Here is a 26,319-nt window from a genome sequence, read left to right on the forward strand (position 1 = left end):
TTTTATCGCCAAGCTGATACTGTTTTCCCTAATTAACCGATACTATATATTTCTTTTTCACGAGTGTTATTCAACTTGAGTGTGTATTTTGTATATCACCGTATGGAAGTCTATGACTACATATTGGCCATAATAAAATATGGGGAGGAGTCTAACGGCCGAATCTTGGCTCTAAATAAAGGACACGAAACAACCGTATAGTTGGCTGTAAATAATTTAATACGTTGGTTTTGAAACCTGTTAATTCCATAATAAACTTGGAAATATATGGAAAGTCGATAACAAAGTTACAACGTAGGGATATATCTAATTTGAATTATTTTTATTTCAATGAAAAAATAAAATGTTTAATCAACTGTATAAGTGATCTATTCGTATTTCCTCACACTGTAGACTATTGTTCGCGCTACACAAGTACATCCCTAAACATATGATAAACAAGGAAGAGCTTTTCACGTTAACACATTTTGAGGAAGTATGTTCCTATGTTAAGACGATGTAAATAATAAGACGTTGTGTTCAGGTTTGTTCCTTTAATTCAGCTAACAATACCATAATAATAGGATATGACGTTACTTAAAAACAACGTTACATAATTTGGCGCGACGTAACGTTAATGCGCCAAAACCGCGACATTCTGAAGGCCTCAAAATGATTAAGCAACGTGTATCAATAAGTCTGATCAAAATGTAAATATAACAAAAATACTTGAAGTACAAATTATTAGTCAAAATAATTATCTCAGTTACTCTCAAAGTATCAATTAATCACCTAAACCCCAGAATAGATTGCACTGTCGTTAAAAGTTCACTTTGTATAACAAATGTATCAATCACATGTTAAGGACATTGTTTATCAACTGTTTATCGCGCTACTTCTCACATGTTTAAAAACAATGTTCATCACTAGTTTTTCTCGGTTTCGCTTCCACATAGCACTTCTAACGGATAGAGTATTACGATTGGCCTGGTTGTTTGTCCATTACACGTGCGTATTTTGGCGGCACATGTTAACCCGTTATTTCCGGTAAGCAGCTTTTCAACAACTGCGAGTTTCCAACGTATCCTCGGGAAGTCATCTTGGATTTGTACCACGTCGCCTACTCGAATGCTCTGCGTGTTGTTGCCGGTCGCCCTATTGTTTTCACGAAGACCCGTTAGGTAATCGAACTTCCACCTCTTTTGGAACTGACTTATGATGTGAGCTTGTAACTTAGCTATTTTGTTGATCTCGGAATGGTCTAGATTTGAAATCTACACCAGTGACTGTGAAGGGTGGGGCATTTTGTACTCTCATCTTTGGAAGCAAGGGCGAATCGGGCGTTCCATAAGATTTTCCAGACGTTTTCATGCAGGTGGTGCATTTTTGTAGTACTGATTTAACGCATTGACGTATTGCCGGGATCCAAAACATTTGCCTCAAATGCGTAACTGTTACGTTTGTTTCGGCATGGTGTTGATTTTCATGGACGTGTTCTACTATCAGTCGTGTTACAAGATGTCGCCTTGGCAACAGGAACGGAAATGTTGTCTGGTCATCCAACGGTGCATTATGTAATCGTCCGCCACATCGGACAAATCCCTCAGCGTCATGGAAAAGTCGTAACTGTTTCACTTGGGTAAGTCGTGCTAATGACGAGGATCTCATGTTGTGTATTTCTTCCTGAAACGCTGTAGCTTGGCAGTTTTGAATCTCCGCTGCATGGAGTTCACGCACTGTTAACGATCCTTGGTATCTTTCTGTTTTTAGGGATCTGTAGTTCTTCACAAATCTAAGCACGTTTGCAAGTACTCTCAATAATTTTTGTAACGGTTGTACCGGTTCACGTCTATGATTAAGTGTAAACCATGTTGAGGACTAGATCTATTGTGTACCGTGGTCACAAGTGTTGTTTTACAAGTCGTCTGCATATCTGAAGTCGTCTGCTTGTATGCCGCTGCTTGTTCTTGTTGGTCCCAATGTGGCCACTTCTGTTCATCAGCTATCCACATCGGTCCGCTATTCCATAAGGTATTATTCATGAACTGTGACGCTGGAATTCCACGGGTAAGTAGATCTGCAGGATTGTCGTACGTTGGGCAGTTTTTCCAGTTGTATGTCGCAGATAGGTCATTTATTTTTCTTACTCTGTTTGAAATAAATCGTTTTAGTGGTTTATTTGTTTTCAGCCAATGTAGCAAGATTTGGCTGTCGCACCAGAAGACAACATCTTTGGTAGAGAGGATTCCTTGTATGTATGCAGCAAGACGAGCGCCAATCAAAGCTGCTATTAGTTCTAATTGCGGAAGTGTGAGCGTTTTCAATGGAGCAACTGTATTATTTGCCAAAACTAATGATGATTCTCCCCCTTTACGTTGGTATTCCACTGCTCCGTTAGCTTGGATTCTGGCATCGACAAATACGTGCATTATGGGTGTATCGTCTGCTTCATGGTGGGAGGTATGTTTGTCGTCTGCATGATGAAAATATCGTCGGGGAAAGGAAATTGTAGTCACTTCGTTGAAATATTCTGCGAGTGATTTCCATTTCTCTTGAACATAGCTCGAAAGTGGGATGTCCCAATCAATTTTCTCTGTCCATATCTCTTGCATCAAAATCTTGGCTCGCACGGTCACTGGGCTCAGCAGTCCAAGAGGTTTATATATCCGAGAGGAGTATTGAAGGATGGATCTCTTAGTAGCGTTCTCTAGGGTAGGTATATCGCGTGATGCATGTGACAAATCATCTGAAACTGCATGCCAATGCATACCCAGGACTTTGGTGATTGTGTCGCTGTCAAGGCAACCTTCAGCTTCAGCGAGTTCTCTAAGACGGGGACTATTTGAGATTCATGACGGCAGGTTGAACCCGGCTGTAGTCATCAAATCAAATACTTCCCGGAAGTATGTTAATGTTGCCATCTCGTGCGCAAAGCTCGACAAAACATTGTCTACATACAGGTCTCTTTTCAAGGTGTCTGCGGCATTGACATGGGAATTCATCTGTACATGTTTCAGAAGGACGACATTCAGTATAAATGAGGAACAATTTGCGCCAAACAGTACAGCTTTAAACCTGTAGGTAATTAATGGGCTTTCAGGGTCGTTGGGGTTACTTAGCTAGAAAAATATCGTCGAATCTCGGTCGTTTTTGTGTAATCTCACGTTCAAAAACGCTTTCTCTATATCTGTGACTACGGCGTACTGGTGTGATCGAATTCTCAGGAGTATAGCTTTCAAGTCATTGATGATAGGTGGGGTAGATTCAAGGCAGTTGATTAGGCTCGGGTATTCACGTGCTTGTCGACAGCTGCAGTCGTTACTAATCGGATGGGTGTAGTGAGGGAATCTTTCTTGATGCATGGTGGGGTATATAATTGACATGCTGGGACGGTTGGGAATCTTCTGCGACCTTCTCTATAAAGCCTCGTCTCTCCTGCTTTTCTTTAATTTGTCCGTACTTCTGTAAGATGAAGGGGTTTTCACTGAGACGCTTTATAGTGGATAAAGTCCTTGTCTTCGTGACACCGTAGTTGTTTGGTAACGATGGGTGATCCTGTTTCCATGGTAATTTTGCACAGTACTCGCCATCGGAAAACGATATGAAGTTGTCTTGGTTATTTTGAAAATATTCAATGGCTGTTTCATCTTTCTCGGCTGCGTTGATTCCAATACTCTCTAAATTCCAGAACCGTTCAATCGCCATTTCTTCAGATTTGTTGGACTGGGTTATCATGACATTTAGGACAGTGTTGATTGGTCTATTTGGATAATTGCTGTGTAAGAGGCCAGAAAGAAGATATCCGAGCTTGGACTTTACTGCTATAGGCCCGTCTCCGCGTATAACGTCATCTTCTACCACGCTCCAGTAATGGTCTGCTCCGATTAATAGAGAAATCTCAAAATTACAGCCGACTGTAATAGGGTGGGCAAGTTTCAATCCTCGCAAATAGGGCAAGTTGGACGCAGCTTTTCGTAATCTATTGCTCATGGTTGTGGCAATGAGTGGGACAATCAGGACTTTTCTTCCTTTCCTCTAAGTAGATGGTAGGTAGATGGTAGTGCTCTCTATGTGCTGTACTTGATTCGCTGTGCTTCCAAACGAAGATATGCTCATTTCTTCTGATGTATCAAGGACGATGTTCAATTTCTCGGCCAGCTCTTTGGTTATAAATGATCTTTGGGCACCTTTATCAAACAGAATGTTAGCTTCAGCATCGTTGAAATTAGAACTTACTCTGGCTTGCGCTGTTCAATAAAACTCCAGTCTGTACTTTTGTAGTAATGTGTAGATTTGAAGCATCATGGAAGTGGTTTTCGGACTTGGAATTGTGGGACGCAGATTCGGACTTCCGGTCACATATGCTCGTATAATATTTTCGATTGCATTTACGGCATCTTCCGTTTTACTGAGCAACAAAATGGGTTCCAAGACAATTAAAACACAGTTGTTTCTCTTTGACTATCTTCCGCCTTCCGTCTACGCTTGTGATCTTTTTACATTCCGTTGTAGAATGGCTGTCTTCGCAAAATACACATTTCACCTCATCTTTTCGTGTCCGTGTAGAATCGACCGCGTTGCAAGGTCTCTGATTTCCGTTCATCTTTTTAGGCTTCGTACCGGTATAAAATGAGGCTGTAGCGTCAAATGTGTACACTCCACTGCTATGTCCCTGTGGCATTCTCGCTTCTATAATATTGATTTATATACTTATCGCCCTTCTAAGATCACTTAGAATCCAATTTGCATCTCCATGATCACGAACCTAATTGCGTCGTATTTCTACCGGTTGCTATCCTATAATAACTGGTACTAACAATATCCCGTATGTGTCCTGGCTCTATCTTAGCGATTCAAGCACACGGATATACGCCTCCATCTTATCTTGGAAAATTCTCAAGCTCTGTTAGTTGTTACTGGGCGATGGTGTTTCTAACAATCCTTGCATATACGCATTTATAATCTTGTGAGTTTTACCGAACCTTTGCCTGAGTCAATCTCTCTATATATATCCCGTTGGTAAGTGAAAATCCCTCGATCGTCCGCGTGGCGCTACCCTCCAACTGTGACTTCAAATAACCAGACTTCTGGACGTTGGACAAGTTGATATTAAAATGGACCGAGGACTAAAAGGAATTCCAGAAAGACTGCCACTGTAGAATATCACCGTTGAATGTGGGTAAGGGCAATTTAGGTAATCTATGAAATTGGGAAGAATTTGAACTTATACCTGTCATATGAACGGTATCGACTGGATTATGTAATGTGTATTTCTGATCTCCAGTGTAGTTGGTGTATCGTCGGGATTAAATGTCTGTTGAATTTCCAACCTCGTATCCGCTTGGTCACGCTGTGCATCTAAGGGATGAAATGTCGTCTGTTGACCTCCTATACCCGTATCCCCTCGATCACGCTGCGTATCCATGGGGTGAAATGTCGACTGCTGACTCCCTATGCTCGTATCACGTTGATCACGCTGTGCTGAGGGACGAAATGTCGTCTGTTGACCTCCTACACCCGTATCCTCTCGACCACGCCTAGTATCCATGGGATGAAATGTCGGCTGCTGACTCCTTAAGCTCGTTTCCCGTTGATCACGCTCGGCGATAAGTTTGTCTAATTTCATGCGTAAATACATCATGTAAATGTCTGTTTCCACAATGTCATCTTCAATTCCTTCAGTTTCCGTGTTTGATAAGATTGTTTCGTTAAGAGTCTCTAGCATTTCCACTTTTGTATCCAAATTTTTCAGAAGTCAGTTGAATTCTATCAACGTTCTATTCTCTTTCTTTTCTTCGATTGTTTCCAGCAAAATAGCGATTGCGCGTTTAGTGCCTCCACTATTTGATCGTAATTTTTGTAAATACATCGAATGTCTAGTGTAATAATCACGGCACCATAATATAAAGACGTTGTAAGTGATAAGACCTTGTGTTCAGGTTCGTTCATTTAATTCAACTAACAATAACATAATAATAGGCTATGACGTTACTTAAAAAACAATGTAACAAAACATTGCGCGACGTTACGTTAACGCGCCAAAAACGCGACACCCTATTAGTCAAGTAAACACTTATTTAGTTAAATAAAGATCAGGTATATGTTAGAAGCAAGTCGTCGTCAACTGATTGGTCGATTAGTGTGTGTCCAAATATTTGCATCTGTTCCTTTGTAACATGTCCGTCAATACAAAAAATATACTAAAGATAAAATTTCCGAGAACAGTGCCTAACGGTCATAAACTTGACAGCAACTGCTTGAAATTTTATGGATGATATGCTGTCAGAAAGTTTTTTTTCCTGACTGTATATACAGAGATTTCTAGATCTAAATGCATGTAACATTCATGTCAGTTAGTAACAACATTTAAAGATCATTCAGTAACCTTTCTTCATGAAAAACATCTTTGCTTTTTAATGTTTAGGATTTTCAAACTGTAAATGAACATAATGATTAGGGCACATACAGATGAAATTAGATAACCTGAAAAAAGAGAAATTGAAAGCTTGATCATGTTTTATTTATAAATGCATGTACTTAGTTAACATTTGAAAACATGAATTGTTTTGCCATGGATTATGGCTGAAAAAAGCGTGCGTGCTTAATCCCAGGTATGTACATATGTTATTTTTACCATCAAGGCATCAGAGAGTAATCATGATCTTTGTTATTAAGTGATTATAATATAAACTAACCCACCAAAGAAACTTGAGTTTTGACTGGGAATATACTAACTGGTAGATACGAAAACATGCCACATGTGGATCTCGTAACTGTCTTCATTCAATTAAACTGTGCATGAAATGCTAAACGATCAAACACAAAATTAAAAATTGTAAGATATTGCTGTCTTTGCCTTGAGGTCATGTTTCAAGATCACCATTGGATTGCTTTAAATGAATATTGGGCTCCGATTGCCATATTTACGGCGATATCAAAAGAGATCATTGCGTACGCTTTCCTCCTCCAGGCCCGTCCCACATGAGACGGGAAGTATATTTGTCGTCAACTGTAGATATACCGTTCTACATAAAACAGTCTGCCCCTATGCATAAATAAATAAAGCATTGTCCAAAATGTGACGATCATTTCATTTCATCATATTTTTATGTTTATGTTATTCGTGCAAGTTCATTTGTTTACATCCGATAACCTATGTTCGGTTTTCATGTATTCTACAACCAGATTTGCTTAAACTCCTTTTAAGATCTTTTCATCGTTTTGTTTTGTTCTACAATTTGTAAATTGTCATAAAATAAGTAGGTAAATGACATCGTATAGATATGATATTTACCTCATACGGATGCAATTGTGTTCGGTTTTCATGTATTCTACAACCAGATTTGCTTAAAATCCTTTTAAGATCTTTTCATCGTTTTGTTTTGTTCTACAATTTGTCAATTGTCATAAAATAAGTAAGTAAATGACATCGTATAGATATGATATTTACCTCATACGGATGCAATAGTCATTTTAGTTTCGTTATGTTTGTAGCTGTATATGTGATGTTTTTACTTATTATATGTGGAATAGGTTTAATTTGAGAATGGATCTGTAAATATAAATCCCCGGCAACATGAATACCACATTGCCACAATAATAACCTAATATCAAGTCTTAAAGGTGAACGAGAAAAAAGGTCATCGTGAACTTTAACGCGCTTAAACTTAATAAAACGGTATTGGCATTAGATGAAATCGGCTGGTAGCTCAAAATAGATTTAGGAACGTTATCTCAGGTAATCCTTTTCATCGCAAACACATTTTTTCGGTATTTGGATGACGGGTTAGACTTATTCAACCATAAGACATGCCTATTTTAATGACATTTTTATAAAACGTTGCACGTCTTTTATCGTATGCGATTAGTGTTGTTTAAGATGAGTAGTCAAGGAGCCTATTGAATACATGTTCTTTGATGTGATAGTATGAGATACAGACTGTCAAAATATTGCATTTGTTTAAACACAGTACTGATATCAAAATTTGTTTTAGACTTGTAATAGTTTGAAGTTTCAGTCTATGTAAGTTAAAAAAGCTCTTATTGATTTCTGTGTTATAGCCCGATCCGGGCACCTGCTCACATGCACATCTTAAGGCCGAATTTATCAGACTATTTACGTAAAAAATGATCTCGTTACATATTTCAGTTCAGACACAGTATCGGAAAGTCTATTGAGAACTGTGTACTCAAAACTTGCAGACTCATGATGCAACTCTCTGGAATGACCAGTTTGAACTGATGCGACTGCAAACTGTTGCATGTCTGTCCTTTTATGATGAAGTGATCGTTCATTTTTAGGAGCATATCGAATACCGGTAATAATGGATTCGTATAGTCGTCAAGAGGAAAAGCGCCGATTTCGTTTGCACTTGGTTATGACGACATCCGCGTGTTACCACTTCTCCCGTTGTTTCTGTTGCAAAATAAATATACCCGAAATGCATTGGCGTAACAGTATCACATTATTATCCGGGTCTTTAGTTGTTTGTTACATACGAAATGGGAGAGACGACTGGCGGCCTTCTGTCATTACAGAGACCGAATCGTCAGCCCCGAAACGTTGATCGGATCGAAACTGTCAGCTGAAGTCTGTTTATGTTTTAGGTCTGACTGGGAGGTAATTATTATGTTAGGAGTTCCACAGTTGTGCTATTTCTTATATTTCTTTCGAGTAACAGCGCGAAATTTATCTGAGTTAAGAAATTTACTACAAATCTCAAACCACTAGAGCTTGCCATGATCATTGGATAATCTAAACACAAATTACAGCTATTGTAGTTCGGTCTTTTCATTGCTAAAACAGGATGTACGATTAGCAAACTGAACTTTAATGTTATATGTGTTGTAAATGTAGTGTCTTACCAAGATTTACATTCATATAACCGTTGGCCGTAAATTGCTTGTCAAAACATCTCATGGACCACGTGATTGATTTCCCAACCGACAATAACTTTTTGGGGGGGGGGACCGGTATACATGCATCATTCACTTAAACTTCATGTGCAAACATAAAAGCAGCCGGTTATGTACACGTTAGTACTTCGTGCTGATTATTACAAACGTATAATTATGATTCAGAAACATTATAAAGAGTGCAAGTCATAAGTATAAGGCAGACAACAATTGCCTATACAATACAGTGCAAACCATAGAGTACGACATAACACACACACACAAAACGAGTTCATGATTTGTCACGACCTTAAACGGTCATTGCAAAGCAAACGGCGCTAAACCCCGTTGATTGGCGCGCAGAACCTAACTAAACCCAAACTTATCACTTGTTTCAATATATATTAGCTAGCTTGTCGATTAGCCACGAATTGTTAGAACGCAAATAATACCGTTTTTTGACCTCAATGCTGAGAAATACAGCTTAAAACACACACACACACAACACTTTATGGGAAAAGGCAGGCAAACTGATACTAATTTCTAAGAATAACATTAGATACATTGTCTTATTAACGACTTATATAAAATCGAAATAAATAAATGTATGCATAATTCGAAATGCCTTTTGTTGTTCTAAAGCCTGAATGATCCAGTTGCAGATCACTCTATTTAGTTCATAAATATTTGCACAAATTATATTTTATTGAAATTAAAAATATTGAAAATTAATTTAAAAATACGATACTATATGATGAAATTCATTAAGATCACCGAGTGTGCAGATAAGATAAAAACTATATCGTTTCAGTTGGACATGTCACTGACAAAAGTACTTAACATATCAGTAAAAATACCATTTGGAGTTCATTCTCATGTTGTGCACTTGGTCACTCGCCACACCTTAAGGACACAAAGGACAATGAAGTCGCATTAAATTTACTTCATGCGAATGCAATTGTAATTTCACTTTTTTAAATGTATAAGCGACGATTTAACTTATTGTCTGTGAAATTGTTTAAATAGCATATATGAAGCGTAGTAAGTGGTACCCAGATCTGCTTATCGCCTAAAATCATTGATCAATTTCTCAAAGTGTACGAGATAAGAGGCTCACATTTTCTCATAAACGCGCAATAACACGTTCACAGTGACTTTATGGACATTAAATATAATAAGCTGCTAGATCAAAGTTTATCTACGGTACTCCTTAGCAACATTATCAATCGTTATTTGTTTATCGGTTTTTTTGTGATAAAACTATCAAACAGGCATATTTTATGAAACTTCACGAATGTCTTAAATGTGTTTTATCATATTTCCTGTTTGTTTCAGATGAATCTTATCAAATATTTAGTGTCAATATGTGTTTTATTATCCTATGATACAGACCCTTGTCTAAACATTTCTTGGATTTTGATAAATAACTTCATTCATGACATCTTTTGTTACCTGTATTAGTAATGCAAATAAGGATTTATTAGGCGAATTAAAAAACTATCCACGTTTAACATTCGCAGTTATCAACGGGTTTACGTTTTTTATCTCCATAAAACACTACGACTTTGTTCTCGTAGTTTTGACACTAAACCTAAAACGTAACACTTAAGAAATTTCATGATTTATATGAAAGTGGTGATTATTATATATTTGCTTTTTTAATGTCTTATTATCATTGTGCCTAGCATATCCGGAGATAAAAGAAAATGCAATCAATATTAAATTGTGTTCGTAATAAAAATCCAGCGTGGGCATCACCATGCATTTTCATTAGGAGATCGATGGTTATCTTATGGCACCTACTACTGTTGAATTTGCTTCAGTGAAATTGGTCAAAGAGAGGTCTTCTACAATCTCTTTCGTTGAGTCATGCTTTTATATTTGTTGTTAGCAAAGGTAAAGTGCAACCTCCCATGAGTACCGACTGGCTCACATGAAGGGTGCACGGTCTCTACTTGTAGAAGCGTGCACATGGCAATATGAAAATATTAAAATAAAGATAAATAATATCATAAACATAAATATGTTATACAATAACAGCTCATCAATATGAAAATGGTCGGCAAATTGTCGGTATATCATGATGCTGACATGCCCATTCTATTTGAGCACGTTCCTCAAAACAATCCATGAAATACGATCAACTTTTTGATGCAGGGTACGGAATGGGGACATATCATCGGTGAAAGATGTTTGAGGTCGATAAGGTTAGCAGACACGGTCAAGTACAAAGCACTGAGACAGAAGACACGAAACGTAGTAATGATCGTGAAATATCAATGTTTATTGACAGAAACGGAAGGAGAGCATTCTGTTGTGGTCAAAGAGGTAGAAGAAATTGTCATGGCTAAAGCGACTACAAATTACGTCTAAGAAGAAACCCTCACGTGCCAATGAAAAACATATGTAATGTACAATTAATATATACAATTGCGCGTCTTAGTGTCATAATCATCATACACCAACTGATATTACAGGCATTAAATTTTATATGTGCACGTAAGACACTGTTTTCCCAACATTCAACTTTTGTCTCAAAACTATATTTAAATATCTGCATAGAAACATCAAAATGAACCCATTTATATTTATACAAATAATAATAAAACCGGCATTACTAATTTGCGAACTGAAGTTACTATTTACGCTGATAGTCCGGATATAGTGCATATAAGCATTCATTGAATAGATGATTAAGAAATGCATCTTTTGGGGCTAACCATGACACGCTGGGTTTTAAACAGCCCGGTTGATTGCAAACCGACCCTCACAATTACCCAACAATTAAATGTCATTTGTCAACCACAACAAACACATCAGTGTGAGTGTATAACATTTTGTTTTTGCACAGATGTTAAAAAAGGCAGCGTATCGTTTGATCACAAATATTCAAGCATATACTTTTGTAAAAGTACCATTTTATATGTTGAATATTGAAAAATTCACAGAGCAAAAAATATTAGAATCACCCAGGCACAGTCCAACACGCCTTTCACGGCGGAATTTCTGCCAGTTTTACCACCAGCGCCGCGATAAGCGATAACATCTTTTTCATGGATCTGGATCTGAAAGCTCTTTGATCCATCACATACCTCACCCGTCACTTGAGCGCTCGAGTACATGCTCATTCCTGATTGTAAAGCAGCAATGAAGTTGTTTCCAGTTGCGTTCTTAGAGTTTTCGCATATTCCCGGAACCGAAGAGATAACCAGCTTTGCACAACCTCGCTGTACAAGTTCAATTGTATACTCCACCTCTAAAAACCAATCAAAACACCGTCTTTAAATATATTGTATTAAAAATATCAAGGTCATATGGTCATTTGGCACTGTTTCTCATTCTTGACATGTTAAGATATAACAAGATATAATTTTGAACATGTGTGTGTGTGTGTGTCACTAATATGTATTAAATTTATGTTACTAGAAGACCATGATGACCCGAAATCGACCGCCGGAACTCACAGTGTGATACACTTACAGCAAACAGGAGCATTTAACATTTTACTATGTCTATGAAGTATAAAAACTTAACCACGTTGTGTATTTTGAAAACACATGTAAGGTTTGAATACAATTGGTATAAAACCACTTTTTGATGTTGCATATAAATAGTAAACGTTTGGCGTTGAGATTTCAGAAAAAAATTTGCAAGTTATTTTAAACACCACCCACATGAGGTGTGTTCAATTTTGATCCCGGGGACTCAATGTGAAACAACAACAACTATACTAATCAAGTGCTTCATAACAAATATCTTGTCTCTCAGGTTTATAGGTTTGGAAAATATGATTAAATTTATTCTAAAAAAGTTAATCCCGGGGTTCATGCCTAACTTTGACCCTATGTGCATGATAAGAAGAAACTTGGTAGACGACCATCAAATTGTGCAACATAACGCATACTTAACCTCTGTGCATCTCGGGTCTAAAGTAAATGCAATTTTCGCTAAATGCCTGCCAAAGAACCATGATGGTCCTGAATTAGCCGCATACATTCACGTTTAAAGTGTAAAGTGATTTAAGATGGGCTAGATAATAGATTACCACAAAATCGCGGTTTGCATATACAAATTATATAGCCTTTTATGGATAAGACCCTTGTGGAATGCCAGTGTTGATCTTACAATAAAATACTTCAACTGTTGAGTATAAAGGAACAAGATGAACATATTTATAACCCCTGGGAGGGACATATTTTGACCCTAGAACATTGAGTTGAACAAACATGAAAGAAGACCATCATTTGATTTTGCACAAAAATTCGTTACCTTTAAGCCTTAATTAATCTTATGCCTGTGGTGATGATTTATTAGTTCTGCCATTTGTCAATTTTATGAAAATCACTTTGTCAGTAATTATTTTTATGCATAAGTGTATTCAAACATGATATATAGCACTTTAATGAGCGAGCTTGGATAATTAAAAAAACGCTTAATAAGTAATTAAATATATATCATTATATTTTACGGTATTTCACCCATTTAACGACGTAAAGTTAAACATCTCCTACTCATCAGTACATAGACAAATACGTATACCAGTAACTGAAAGTGCCTTATTTGAGTAAGACGTAGTTTAAGAATGGCCATAGACATAAAACCATCATTACAAACGTCAACACATACTATTATGTGGGCTTACCGGGAATCAAACCCGCCGTACTTGGATGCAATTCATTGTCCTAAACCGCGACTTTTCAAGCTCATTTAAACTTCAAAGAATTTGTTTCTTGACTGTCAAACCAAATTTATTATTAACCTGCCGACAGGCTAAGTGCAAACATTAAGAAACTGAAAACAGTGCGTTTTTAATGTGTCAAGTATAATAAGATTTTTCCCTTACAACATGTATCCTTTTTATTTCAATTTAACAATTATTAAACAATACTTTCAATTCATATAACACAACATAATACACTAAAAATGCCGATAGTTACCGGGATTGTCGGTAAGGCCCTTTCCGTTGGATATTGTGTGGACACTGTAACACCGTTCGATGCCGATAGGACATGCTGTTGCGCGAATCTTGTTTTCCGCACAATCGAAGTTTTTTACCTTTTCCACCAAATAATCTTCGTCATGGTTTGGTGGCTGGTTAGATACACCGACAGAATGTTGACACTGGGGGCAGTCTGGAAAGTGCACACATTTGAATATATTTTTTTTAAACCGATTGTCAGTATCCAAATAGTGTGTGTATTCCCAGTAGGATTGTGTTTCAAAATACAAGGCATATGAAAAGCTTATTTTTAATAGTAATCTTCTTTTAGAAGATATAAACATATCAACGGCTACAAATAACATAACATCAATATAACTTGATTACGATACGCAATATCAGCCATATAATACTTGTTTCATACCCAGTGTAACGGCGTTTCCAACAACTCCGAAAATAATTAATATCGCAAATACCATGGTTTCACCTAAACAATAAGTTCAGTTATTGGTCCCATGGATATTAAGGGGGCTTTTTATAACGGCATTCAAGCCCTATCTGTTTCAGTTACCATTGAACAAATATAAATCAAAGCACTAATGGGCACAAATATATAAACGACACGATAGCGGTGAGAAAGTGCTTACTGAAAACCGTTGTATTCTTTTCAGTTTATTACACGGGTGTAAACTATATATCATCGGTTAAAATGCAGCCTAGATTACACTGTCTTTATTTGTTGAATCGTCATTGACTTATGACCACAGTAGCTTTTTTCGTGTAGTACACACATGAGCTTTACTGATCTTTGTTGTGTGATGACGCTACGGCGACTGCTTGACTTTATTGGCTGACTTTACCACGGTTTCACAGTGATGATGCGCTTTATTCAATCATTCATTCATTCAATCCTTTCTGTGCCGTCTGGTGCTTGAGGCGACGGCAAGGGAGCGCCACTTTGGTCTGTCAGCTGCTGTTGCGGGTGCTGTCTGCAGAGTCAGGCCTCTGTTCTTGAGCTCTCGCTCAACGGTTCGGCGCCACGTCTCTTTCGGTCGTCCACGGTTTCATTTCCCCTGTGGCGTCCATCTCAGTGCCACCCTAGGTAGCGAGTCGGGTGGCATTCTGCAGACGTGGCCTAGCCATCTCCATCTCCACAAAGCGATGGTCTCAGCGATGCTGTTTGCGCCAGCTCTTCTACGCAGTTCCATGTTCGTGATCATATTTGGCCAGAATACTTTTATGATCCGTTTTCCAGTCTGGTAGAGTGTTCGCACGTTCCAACATCCAACTCCGATCCATCGCTTTGGCGTAAAGAGTTCCGCTATCGGGTTGGGGACGTCCTTGCGGCTTTGATCCCCATCCTTCATAAGTCCAGTTGCCTGGTCTGCTTCACTCCCGGCGCCATTTGTCGCTTGTTCCCTTGTTGTCGTTTCCGTAGCAAGTATTTTTTCACGGGGTGGGGTTGCTAGCCCCACGCCCATACCTCCCCCTTTTTCAGCGCGGGCTTGGGACCGTCCTTGGCGGAGTTTGATGCGCTTTAACCTGGTTCTTATATATCAAATCTGGTTAACGATATAACTTGAAAGAAACGTTTTGTAAGTACGTTGCAACATAGCGTCTATTGACCGCACATAAGCCATGTCGGGGCTAATTTTGATATTTGATTTATGGAAGGTTTTGTTTGGCAAAACAAAACAAAAGGCACTCACATCTGGATCCTAAAGACAATAGTTAGATATCAAGAATGTAAATTATTAAGAAAGTAAAACGTTTGGGAATTTAGAAAAAAGCGCATTAGTGCTCTATAACTATGTTTAGGTAAGAGTTTTTGAGACAGTGTGAACTGTTAGGGTAACAAGTAACGCATACACAACAAAGTACGGGTCAACAGTGCTGTCTTTATGACTACCTAATTTGTGAGAAAAAAGTATTGCTCGCATATTTATTTTTTATTTATTTTCATCAATTATCTTATTGTATATTTAGAATGTGTATATATTGTCAATAATCAAAAAATGTGTACAGGGATTTTCCATAATGAAATTATATTCTTAGTACGTTAGGTATTCAATATAACAACAATATTCATTTAATATGGTGGTGAATGCAAATTGTCTTTATATTCAGTTCTCATTACCATTTTCATTATACTTTCTATGCTTTCTGAACGTCAAAATAGGGTCATGTTGTTGATATTTTGTCTAAGTTATCTCTATAAAATAAATAGGATGATAAAAAGTGCACACACATCTCGACCCGTGCGTTAAGACACACTCTTTATAAATGTAAATGTCTTGTGTTGATTTAAAACATGCGATTAATTTTGAAAAATGAGTTGCGTCGTAAATTATGCAATAGCGAACAACTTCAGTGCCTTCGGCGCTTTGATATGTATTAGCTGTCGAAAGCAGTCCATATTTTACGGAATCATATAAGAAAATGATAGCCGGTCTATAAACTGCTGAGATACTCTTTTGCATCTTGCGAACCTAGATCTGTCAAATTTATATTCGTCATATGACGAATACTGTGAGTTACAATTACACATTGTGTAAACTTCGCAAAATTTAAACTAAACAACCATTTGACTGTTTTTTGTTTTGAGTGTGTTTCACAGTCCACTCCCGACCTTTTAAGCAAATATATCAGCTTAAATAAACATTCAACATTAATTCGAAATTGCGACAAATAATTTTGGCACCTTATATGAAAAAAAAGTTTAAAAAAGTGTTATCGTGTTTGCTAACGGAAGTTATTGTTTGATCAGGTTATCATTTGAGTCTTTCAGTTTCAGTTTGCAAACGTAACGAAACCGGAATTTAAACACAAAATCACAGGAAATTTGTGTTCTTTCTAAAACAATCATTAATAAGACGCGATTTATACAGCACGAGTTAAAATCAATACGTCACCAGCGACAAAACAATATCGCAATAAAAATATAAATTGATGCTAGATTAACATAGACAAACAGTTTAATTGCGAAGATATGAACTCTGCATGTACTTTTATGTTGAGTTATTTAATAAAACGACTATAATAAGTTATAATGTCCGAATTCAAATCAATTAGTGCATTTATATTTTATCGCCAAACTATTTTACTACATTCTACTGACAATTAAGACTGAGTCGCGAGTGTTATTAAACTATTTTACTTGCTTTTGTAGTGTGCATCAAGTTTAAAAGTCTATGCCAACCACTCGGTTAATATAAAGTATCGTGGTTTAAACCGGCTACATCTCATTACCAGCACCGAATAAAGAAATTGAAACAAATGTGCAGTTGGTTGTAGATAATTTAATGCATTGTTTTGTAAACCCGGTTAATGGTAAATGAAAATACAAATTCCAGTACATTAGATTATTTAATGCACTGTGTGAACCTCACATGAATAGCACCTCATTTAAAGGTTGACCTTTAAAAACAGCTAAACCATTTCAAAACTTACTTGCAAACATGTTGTTTGATATGAGACATTTAAATGCATAGAAAAGGAGCAAGTTGTTCAAAAAGTATAAATCATGTTAATAAAATATATTGTGTCATTTACTGCGTCATTAAGAAATTGCTTAATGGTATCGTGAGCGCGTAATTGGTAGGTATTAAGAACCTAATTGGTCAACATTTCGACCACGAACACAATTTCATATTGTATGTAAATAACCCTACTGAAGTTAATTCATGCAACAGTATTGCTTCAAATATTTGAGCGAATATAATATTATTCTAAAATAACTACAACACTGATTCGCATGATCAAATGGGCTTTGAGTAAATAGATTAATGTTTAAATAAATTCAAGTGGAGTTGTTTACCGGAAAGGAAGCTTTGTTCTGAATTTACAAAACATCCCATAGCCAAACACAGTTTATAATTTGGAATATAGAAAAAAGAAACGAAATAAAATACTTAGAAAACGCTGAAGTTTCATATCGAGCTGACTTTGGAAACAGTCAGATAACATCCCGCCAATGAATTAAGATAAAAAACCAAAAAGAGAACAGAGGGGTATTCGCTTATGGCGATTGGAAGTTTCTAATATTTTGTTTTTCTTTTCATGTGATAAAACGCTCACGTTGCTCATGTCAATCGTCAGTGTGATTGGTGGTTTACATGCATTCATTTATCATCTGCATAGTCAACACATGAGAGCAGTTTAACAAAATGAAGATTGTTTTGTTTGTTTGCTTTTTTGGAATGCATTATGTATTATCCAAGGCAATATGTAATACACTATTTATTTTCATAAACGTAGATTTTAAATCAGAAAATTTGTTAATTTTAAAACATAATGATAGGCAATACCATTGGCATTCTACTAGCTGTCCTTCCCTATTCATGAGTAGAATCATTTGTATTATTTGCATACGATTTATATGAATAATGTTAAACAGTGCAAACAAATTTAAAAAAAAGATTTCGGATTTTAATATAAGATGTTATTCTTTAAAGATTACACATTATGTAAATGTTCAAACACCATCAAACGATATTAATATTCTATAGTGCGTTTCTTTTTGTCCATTTTATCCGAGTTATGCAAGAATATATTTTTTTATTGACCGTGTTTTCAACAAAAGCCTTCGGGTTATTGAAAAACTCTCAAGTCAAGTCAGATCCAGCAGCGCTCTGTGTATGTATTAAAGAAGCGTTGCCAAATCGCTCTGCCCACACCATACCAGACTCGCAACTGCTACCATTGTTCAATTTTTGTACAGTAGGTTGCCTGACTGGCATACAAAACCGAGTAAGTTTGTAAAGATAATTCGTTTGCTGTTTTTTTTTCAAATTTATTAATATAGTGTTTAGAGAGTGTATAACTGATATATGTGTATTCCCTCGCACTCTTGTCTGCCATATCTACTCACGTTACGCAATTTTGTGTACTCTACTCCTTATTAACTGTTGAAAGGACGTCGCTAAAACTTTTCCAGATGTAATCAAATAATATGTATACGTTTGTTAAAGAATGAAAATGTTCACCGATCAGTTTGCAAGAATATGATTCTTTATCTTTTTCCATTATTAAATGTAATAAAAATATTACTTTAAGTGGTAATGGTTGGCGAGCTTGTATACATGTACACAAATGAACAGCAACAATGTAACTATGATCGAAAAGGACTTATTTATATTCGCAAATTATTTTGAGGAAATATGATAAATTAACATGCATTGAGTTAACGTAAAGATTATTTTTGTGTTTGAAAGTAAATCCTGTGCTACTAACTGGAGGATTTCTCCGTCGATACATTGATATTGAGCGAATCAGTGTCTGCATTACGCGTGAATTATTTCATATACTTTTTTGTTTTGTTAAGGAAGGCGATCTTAAATGTAAAAAATATAAAAAATATAAAAACAACAACAGCAAAATTATTAAACGTCATTATGCTGGCGTAAACGCGATCTAAAACAAACTTTGCCCAATGAATATGATACTTCAGATCACATAAACTTAAACTTAACCTGAATCAGTAAGATAGAAAACCCATATAAATGCGGCCTTGTAATGCATAGCAAGGAACCAATTGCTAAAAACTAAAAACGCTTAGAAATCGTTGTTACAAACATTTGCTATACAGTAACTTCTCGAATTAAATAAATTGCTTAATCTCGAATAAATAATTACATCTTGTGTTACATGTCTGAGTGTTAGTTTATACCAATGTTTACGTGCCTAATGTGCGTCCAGCTATGTACTGTGATGCCAATTGAATTGTCAAGCCAGAATGAGATGTTTCAATTTTAACACAAAACACGTTTTCGAATGGTCAGTACTTACAAACTTGTGCTGTATATGAAAATTTACTGTCCCTGCGGTCTTTACATTTTCGAATTCATTTTACAAATTGTTGTAATTATTTTTTTACTAGTTTCGTGCGATTTATCCAACCTGGCGAGTTTTAAATTCTTGTGTTTGAATTCGTCCATTTTTCTGAACTTTTAATTAACTTTTAAAGGAAAGGACGTGTGCTTTTGATTTGTTTTAATGTGCTAAGCATATTCTTGCATTTTATTATGCAATGTTTACCCAATGTTTACCCAAATACGACTTCATTAATATAAACAATTTGCATACAGTTCGAAATATGTTTCCTTTTCAGAATGTCCGATTTGCATCCATTATGCGCACAAAACTTACAATATTCCACAAGACATAGTCTCAAGACTGGGATACAACAACAACAGAACTGACTTCAAATGTGCAACAAACACAAAGGCGACAGCAGAGCATTGTGGACCTCAGATGGTATCATGTTCTAGCAGGTACTACTTATACGAAGGGTTCGGCAGTCAGGCATTCAATGGTAAATACCGCCAACATGTTTTTTGTACATTTATTAAAATATGCAACAGACTAAGTGTGAACTTGAGAATAAATATCAACGAAAGCTTTCTAAGACAATTTCACATAACCACTGTGTAAATACACATCAAACTATAATCAGAATTTATTTTACTTAATGTATAATGAAAGAAGGCTGGAATAAAAACTTTTCAATCAAACCAGGCCTTGAGGTATTTGATGCATTGTTTATCTTCTCCAACTGATGTGAGACTGTTATAAGTACGGTTGAAATTATCGGACGAACAACTTGCACACCTGCATTAGATAGTTTAGATGATTTTTTTTGTCGTAACCATACACACTTTCCACAAAATTAAATAAGAGCTGACTTGAGCATTGACTCGGTTAATTTGAATAAATGTTCGTTGTATTATTATGACGTCGCACTCAATAACATTTTACGATATAGTCAATATTAAAATGTACTGTTCTTGTGCAATTGAAATATCTTTGGTAAGAGTACCAAGGTTGTTAAATATGCGTGATTTTCGAATTATTGTCTTAACTTTGTTCAATAGGTGCAAACGTCATAAGTGAAGTGGTTTTGCGCGATTGCAGCGACATGCCTGCACAGGAATGTTTAAAAATACCAGACCCCCCAGGCGCGAACGGTTTTACAAGTTTCACAGGCTTATCATGTTTTAGTGCCTCATCCAGAGTGTTTAATCTGAAGATTCACGAATATGACATTAACGAAACTGCACGACACATGTACAGCACTGGGACCGTTGCTCTGCCTTCCTACTTCGCATGGATGTACTGTCCTATTCCCCTGCTGAGTCTGCTGATGCTACTGTCAATCTAATAATACAAGTACAACATTGGACGTGAAATAATAAATCAATTATGTAAAATAGTCGTAGAAAAGTAACTAAATGAACCCATTTAACAAATTGACAATTAATTATTTTAAACTAGGAATTCAAAAAAGACAAGTACATAGGCCTAGTCTTATTGTTGTATTATGAAATATGTAACCTTCTTTTATGATTCATAAACAGAAAGAATTGTGTTGTTTGTTGCTTATAACTTCTACAGTTACATGCAACTACGACAACTACCAAGTATGAAAAATAAACTGCATTTAAATTATAGTAACATTAGAAATTTGAACAAACTGTAAAAAGTGCGAGCATTCCACTGAAGATATCAACATATATTGGTACGCCAAATTAGTCCAGTCATCCTATGAAAAAAAAGCACCTAACCATCAACTAATTGCAACAGAAACGGTTTCACGTGCAAAATCATCTATGACGTATAACAGATGACAGGAAAAAAGTCTAGCGAAATATTTCCAGGGCAAACCTGTTAAAACTTCATTTTATTTATGCCCCTCGCGGACGATTTTTTTAAATAAAGTATATTTTCCATTTTCTATTAAAACAACACATTTCGGGCAAACCAGCCAACAAAAACAGTATTCAGTAATACATCAGTTATGAAAACAGTATTTTTTTTTTTATTTCCTAAGTGTATCATGAAGTTTCTTAACATATTTACTCATGTAAATAGTGCATTTATAGGGGTAAACTTACCCCACCCACCCATTAAATACATGTTACTATTAAATCATGCCAATATATTATGGCATGTGGAAATAAAATTTAACCAAGATTGGTTGCACTGTCATTAGCTTAAAATAACGCATCACTTAAGTATTATAATGTTAACACTTAAAATCAAAACACTTCTATTATACCATATTTTACATTCTAGTATAATACAAAGATAACCTGTACGTCTCAAAACTGCTCAAAACTGCATGTACATATAATGATTTTTCTTCTCCAGGTGGAGCTAATATCATATCTATAAGCTTAACCTCTTCTTTCATTTGTACTGCTAAGACAATCTGTAGAGGAGGAATCAACACCTTTGGTCTTACTGCTTGGATAATGGCCTGTCCAAAAGAGGCAATCTTAACATCTGCTTTTTTATCGCTGAAAATTTCTCTAAGAAATGTTTTTAGACTATCCGGAATGTAGTCAATATTTTCCTGTGTAGACATAAGATCAGAGCCAGAGTCAGGGTAAGACAATTTTGTTGCTTTAATATCCTTTATATCAGTTAGCAATAGTTGTGCTGCTGTTTTTATTATTTCAATTTTATAAGCATCAGAATCGCTACTAGACTTTTGGTAAAAGGATTGAAAAATTGATGATGCAGTGTTTCTAAATGTGATTACATTCTGCTTTCCATTTAATTCTGTGATGACAATAGAGGACCCAAAATGCTCTAGTAATCTCTTCTTCATATGAGTTGATGTATCTGAGAGTTCTCCACATAGTTCTACCATTTTGTCAACAAGGTCTTTTAGTGTTATTTGTTCGTCATCATTTTCAATCAGGAACTATGCTTTTTCCTGGAAAGCAAATTCCTGTGCCATGTTCACTGGTCTTCCACACTTCTTTCCTTTTTCATTGCCTGACTGTGGTATATTTTTACCTGTCCTAAAATTTACGCTGCATGACTGATGGTATATAGCAACAGCAGCCGCTAAGTCATGTATAGTTTCCAATCTGCTTTTAATATCTGAACCCTATTTGTCATCCCTATCGATACATATGTGTTCGATGTTCTTTTTAAATTCAACTGTTCTAACAGGGTATACATTATAGCCTCGTTTTCTTCCAACAAATTTGGCACGTTGAGCACAAAATAGACAATTTGTACTGAAGTTAAATCGTTCAGTGTTAGATCGTAACGATGGAGATAATACAGTGTTGGCTTTTTATTTAAGGATAACTTGATTCGAATTGGGTTACAATAATCTTTCCGACAATGTACATATGAACTGTCTGTCCGGGTAGGGAAGTAATATTGTCCAAGCGAACTTTGCTGGCAGCATTTATGCTATCACTCCCTTTCTGGCGTAACTTAACATGATCTTGGTCATCTGCAAGTGATTGGCATCATATCAGGCAGGTATTGCTGAAAGAATATATGAATACATGCTGTTTCAACCATTAGGCAGAACAGTCTTTTGTGACATTCCCAATTGTGACAAAAGGAGCATTTGCTCATAACAAGCAATTCCTTGATTTGACACAATGGATTTTAAAGCCGTCTGCTGCCTGCTGCAGATGCATTCAAAAGCGTTTAATAGAATGAAGGGTTTATATTTTCATACATATTGTGTATTTCAGAATACAAGTAAATGCATTGTTGAACTTTATGTTTATAAAAAAACTATTTTTAAGAAACAACAATTATCGATATTCACGCAATATTGTGTTAATTTTTTTTCAGAAATAACAATAGTTGATATTCACGCAATGTTATTTTTGTACTATGTACAAATGTTCACAGTTCCAGTATGAATCCTGTAGTAAATTTTGTTTTGCACTCATTAATAGTTTGACTGTACTGTGGGGTTAATTTATTTATATGTTTGTCATTGATGCTTTTGAAAAATGAATTATTTAATTTTGCCTTCAACTGCAAGCTGTAAATGTTGAGTATTTACTAGCGTTGCGTGTAGAATGAATGGCTATTACCTTTCCGATGCAGCTGCAGCAGGTTTGGTGCTGATCAGATTGTTTGGCAGTTCCATATTAGCATCTGTAATAGATGAAACAAATTAAAGTCTCTATAACGCTCAAAATCAACCAAAATTTCGTAATCTCTTTCTTAAAATAAAATTAACACCTAAACAATCTGTGTTCCTTATAGCAATAGCCACGATTTCAACGCTAGATGTGGTATGATAACATAGATTTTTGTATATACAAGATGCGCGTTTTTATTTATTTGTGACACAATAAATTCCATTTTAATATATATTCATAATACACACGAACACCATGTTAGTGTTCATGTGCCGTATGAATAGATATCGTTGAAATTAAAATGGAAAAAACAACGAGCGTTTTGTATCTTCAAACATCTATTTTACCAGACCAAATCTGGCGTTAAAATATCGGCAATTGCCATAAGGAGCACTGACGTTTAATTGGTTAAGTTTATTTTACGAAATATTGTACGAAATTTTCGTTGATTTTAAGTTGTAATGTTACTTAACATATATTGAGAAAATAGAGGAAACAGAAATGGAAAAATTAAACTTAAGTTTGATCAAAGCTGTACTTATTTTCCTTCACATGGTATGGCCGATGTTTTTAAACACACTATCTTTTGTTTATATAAATTTACATTATCCTGTAGCATTTTGTCATGGCATATGAATCATTTATAAAAACACTTTTAAATAAATATATATTTATACCTTTTTTCGAAATTCTAAACCCACACCTTTGACATCGTTGATTGTTGATCAAACATCTGTAATAAATCAAACACATGTATTCAAGAAAATAACAGTTTGATATGTGTGTAAGAGAGCAACTTATTTACTATAAACAGCTTTTGATTTTCTGTTGTAATAATACTAAATGAAACATTTATAGCTTAACTCAATATTTCGGATTATATTTTTTTATAGTTTAGAATTGTAAATTTAAGACCATAACTTATTATTTCTATTTTATATATGATAATTATTCATAATGAAATATTGAAATTATTAAAATGATTCAAATATGTGGAAAATTGAAAGCTTTTTTAACATTAGGTAAGAAAATTCTCAACAGTTTCAATCAGTAGAATATTTTTAGAAGTTATAGGGAAAAAGAAGCAATACGAAAACGTTGTGGTACAAATGGCCAAAACAAAAACGTTATGGTAAAATGGCCTTCCGTAGTTTAAAAAAAAATTATTAAAATCTCGATCTTTTCTCTCTTAATTTTCATATTTGTTTGTGTGTTTCAAGCATTCCTTAGATGCCTACATATGTATATTTGTGTAAAATGTGTGTTTGCTGCTGACTTTATTGCATATTTGAAGAAAACTATAAGTTCCTGCATCATCCACGAAAACTAATTACAAAGTGGTACGCAGTCTATTACGTAGCGCATTCTTGTATTACTGACGCATTTGTTAGGAGAAAAACATTAATTTCCAAGATGAAAAGAATAATATTCAACAAAGACATCTTAACTTACCTCCAAAAATGACTTAAATCTAGGATCTTTCATCAAAAGCAGACGATCACATCATATTGCGCGAACGCTTGTATACCGTGCATCTGATCATTTTATCTTCTACGGTGGTAATTTAGGGCCATGAAAATCTGTCATATTAAAAGTCATTTTTCGGTAGTTTGCCCAGGCTAGACTTTGCTAGACTTTTGATATGTTGAAGAGGTGATATTTATCTACAACATTATCGAAAAAATATTTCTGTTGCAATTAGTTGTGGGTACAATTACAGATTGACTGGACTAAATCTTGTCGACCAGTTCTATCTTCAGTACATTTTCGTTGCCACTGTTAAAAAATAATGATTAGCTTCAGACAGAATTGACTGATTTCACCAATACTGGTCAAGGTGTGCTCAGGACGAAGGTTTTAACGCCTGATCTCATACATTTGACCTTTACTTGTGACCTTTATTTTTTACACGGCCCTGTGCTCGAGAATTCGCATATTAATTTCGCTAAAGTGTTTGAAAATCCATACCTTCTAGACAAACATATGCGCTTGACCAATATATCCTGCTGCCTGCCCGCCCGCTCGGGTGTTCAATAACATGACCATATATCAAACGGTTTAATTAAAATAATAATATTGATAATAATAATAAAATTATTATTTATAATACTAATAAAACTAAAAATACTAATAATACTAATAATACTAATAATACTAATAATACTAATAATACTAATAATACTAATAATACTAATACTAATGCTAATACTAATAATAATAATAATAAAACAATAATAATAAATATTATATAACAATTAGATTAATGTAACAAAATATGGATAGATTTCACGAGATCAAAGCTGCCGGATGAGGGATGCTAATTTATTGGCGGGCTTCTGCACAATTAAACCCTCTACTGTTGATTAAAACATTGCTGATGGCACATGATTGGGCTGATGTGCAAATTGATGACCGTATACACAATTGTAAATGCCTTTCGATGTTCTATGCCAGAATGACCCAGTTGCAGATCACTACATCTAGTCCACAAATATATGCACAATCTATATTTTATCGCACTTTAAATGATTGAACATTAATTAAAAAAATACTACACTCTATGATTAAGTTCTTTAAGATCCCAGGTATACTAAGATAAAC

General features: G+C 35.5%; 1 protein-coding gene and 2 long non-coding RNA genes across 3 annotated transcripts; 1 reads left to right on the forward strand and 2 right to left on the reverse strand.

The window, feature by feature from the left end:
- Positions 1 to 11,137: 11,137 nt before the first annotated feature.
- LOC127845559 (uncharacterized) lies at positions 11,138 to 14,405 on the reverse strand. Its single transcript, XM_052376576.1, has 3 exons — positions 14,238 to 14,405; positions 13,812 to 14,006; positions 11,138 to 12,130 (listed from the first exon to the last, which is right to left on the reverse strand). Exons 1-3 carry the CDS (start codon positions 14,290 to 14,292, stop codon positions 11,817 to 11,819), a joined length of 564 nt encoding a protein of 187 aa, XP_052232536.1. The 5' UTR covers positions 14,293 to 14,405; the 3' UTR covers positions 11,138 to 11,816.
- Positions 14,406 to 17,839: 3,434 nt separating this feature from the next.
- Positions 17,840 to 21,177, forward strand: LOC127845024 (uncharacterized). The gene is made up of 3 exons (XR_008033024.1): positions 17,840 to 18,040; positions 19,923 to 20,126; positions 20,686 to 21,177. It is a non-coding gene; the product is annotated as an uncharacterized LOC127845024 (long non-coding RNA).
- A 1,269-nt stretch (positions 21,178 to 22,446) lies between these two features.
- Positions 22,447 to 25,373, reverse strand: LOC127845279 (uncharacterized). The gene is made up of 4 exons (XR_008033154.1): positions 25,171 to 25,373; positions 24,396 to 24,451; positions 23,668 to 23,731; positions 22,447 to 23,101 (listed from the first exon to the last, which is right to left on the reverse strand). It is a non-coding gene; the product is annotated as an uncharacterized LOC127845279 (long non-coding RNA).
- Between the last annotated feature and the right edge of the window lie 946 nt (positions 25,374 to 26,319).

The sequence above is a fragment of the Dreissena polymorpha genome, chromosome 9, assembly GCF_020536995.1.
Source record: "Dreissena polymorpha isolate Duluth1 chromosome 9, UMN_Dpol_1.0, whole genome shotgun sequence".
NCBI lineage: Eukaryota > Metazoa > Mollusca > Bivalvia > Myida > Dreissenidae > Dreissena > Dreissena polymorpha.

Excerpts from the sequence above, each read along its gene's own strand:
- LOC127845559 (XM_052376576.1), bottom strand. The coding sequence starts at position 14,292 with ATGGTATTTGCGATATTAATTATTTTCGGAGTTGTTGGAAACGCCGTT. Across the intron at positions 14,007-14,237 it reads TGGAAACGCCGTTACACTGG|ACTGCCCCCAGTGTCAACAT; the intron begins GTATGAAACAAG and ends TGCACTTTCCAG. Across the intron at positions 12,131-13,811 it reads GGGCCTTACCGACAATCCCG|AGGTGGAGTATACAATTGAA; the intron begins GTAACTATCGGC and ends ATTGGTTTTTAG.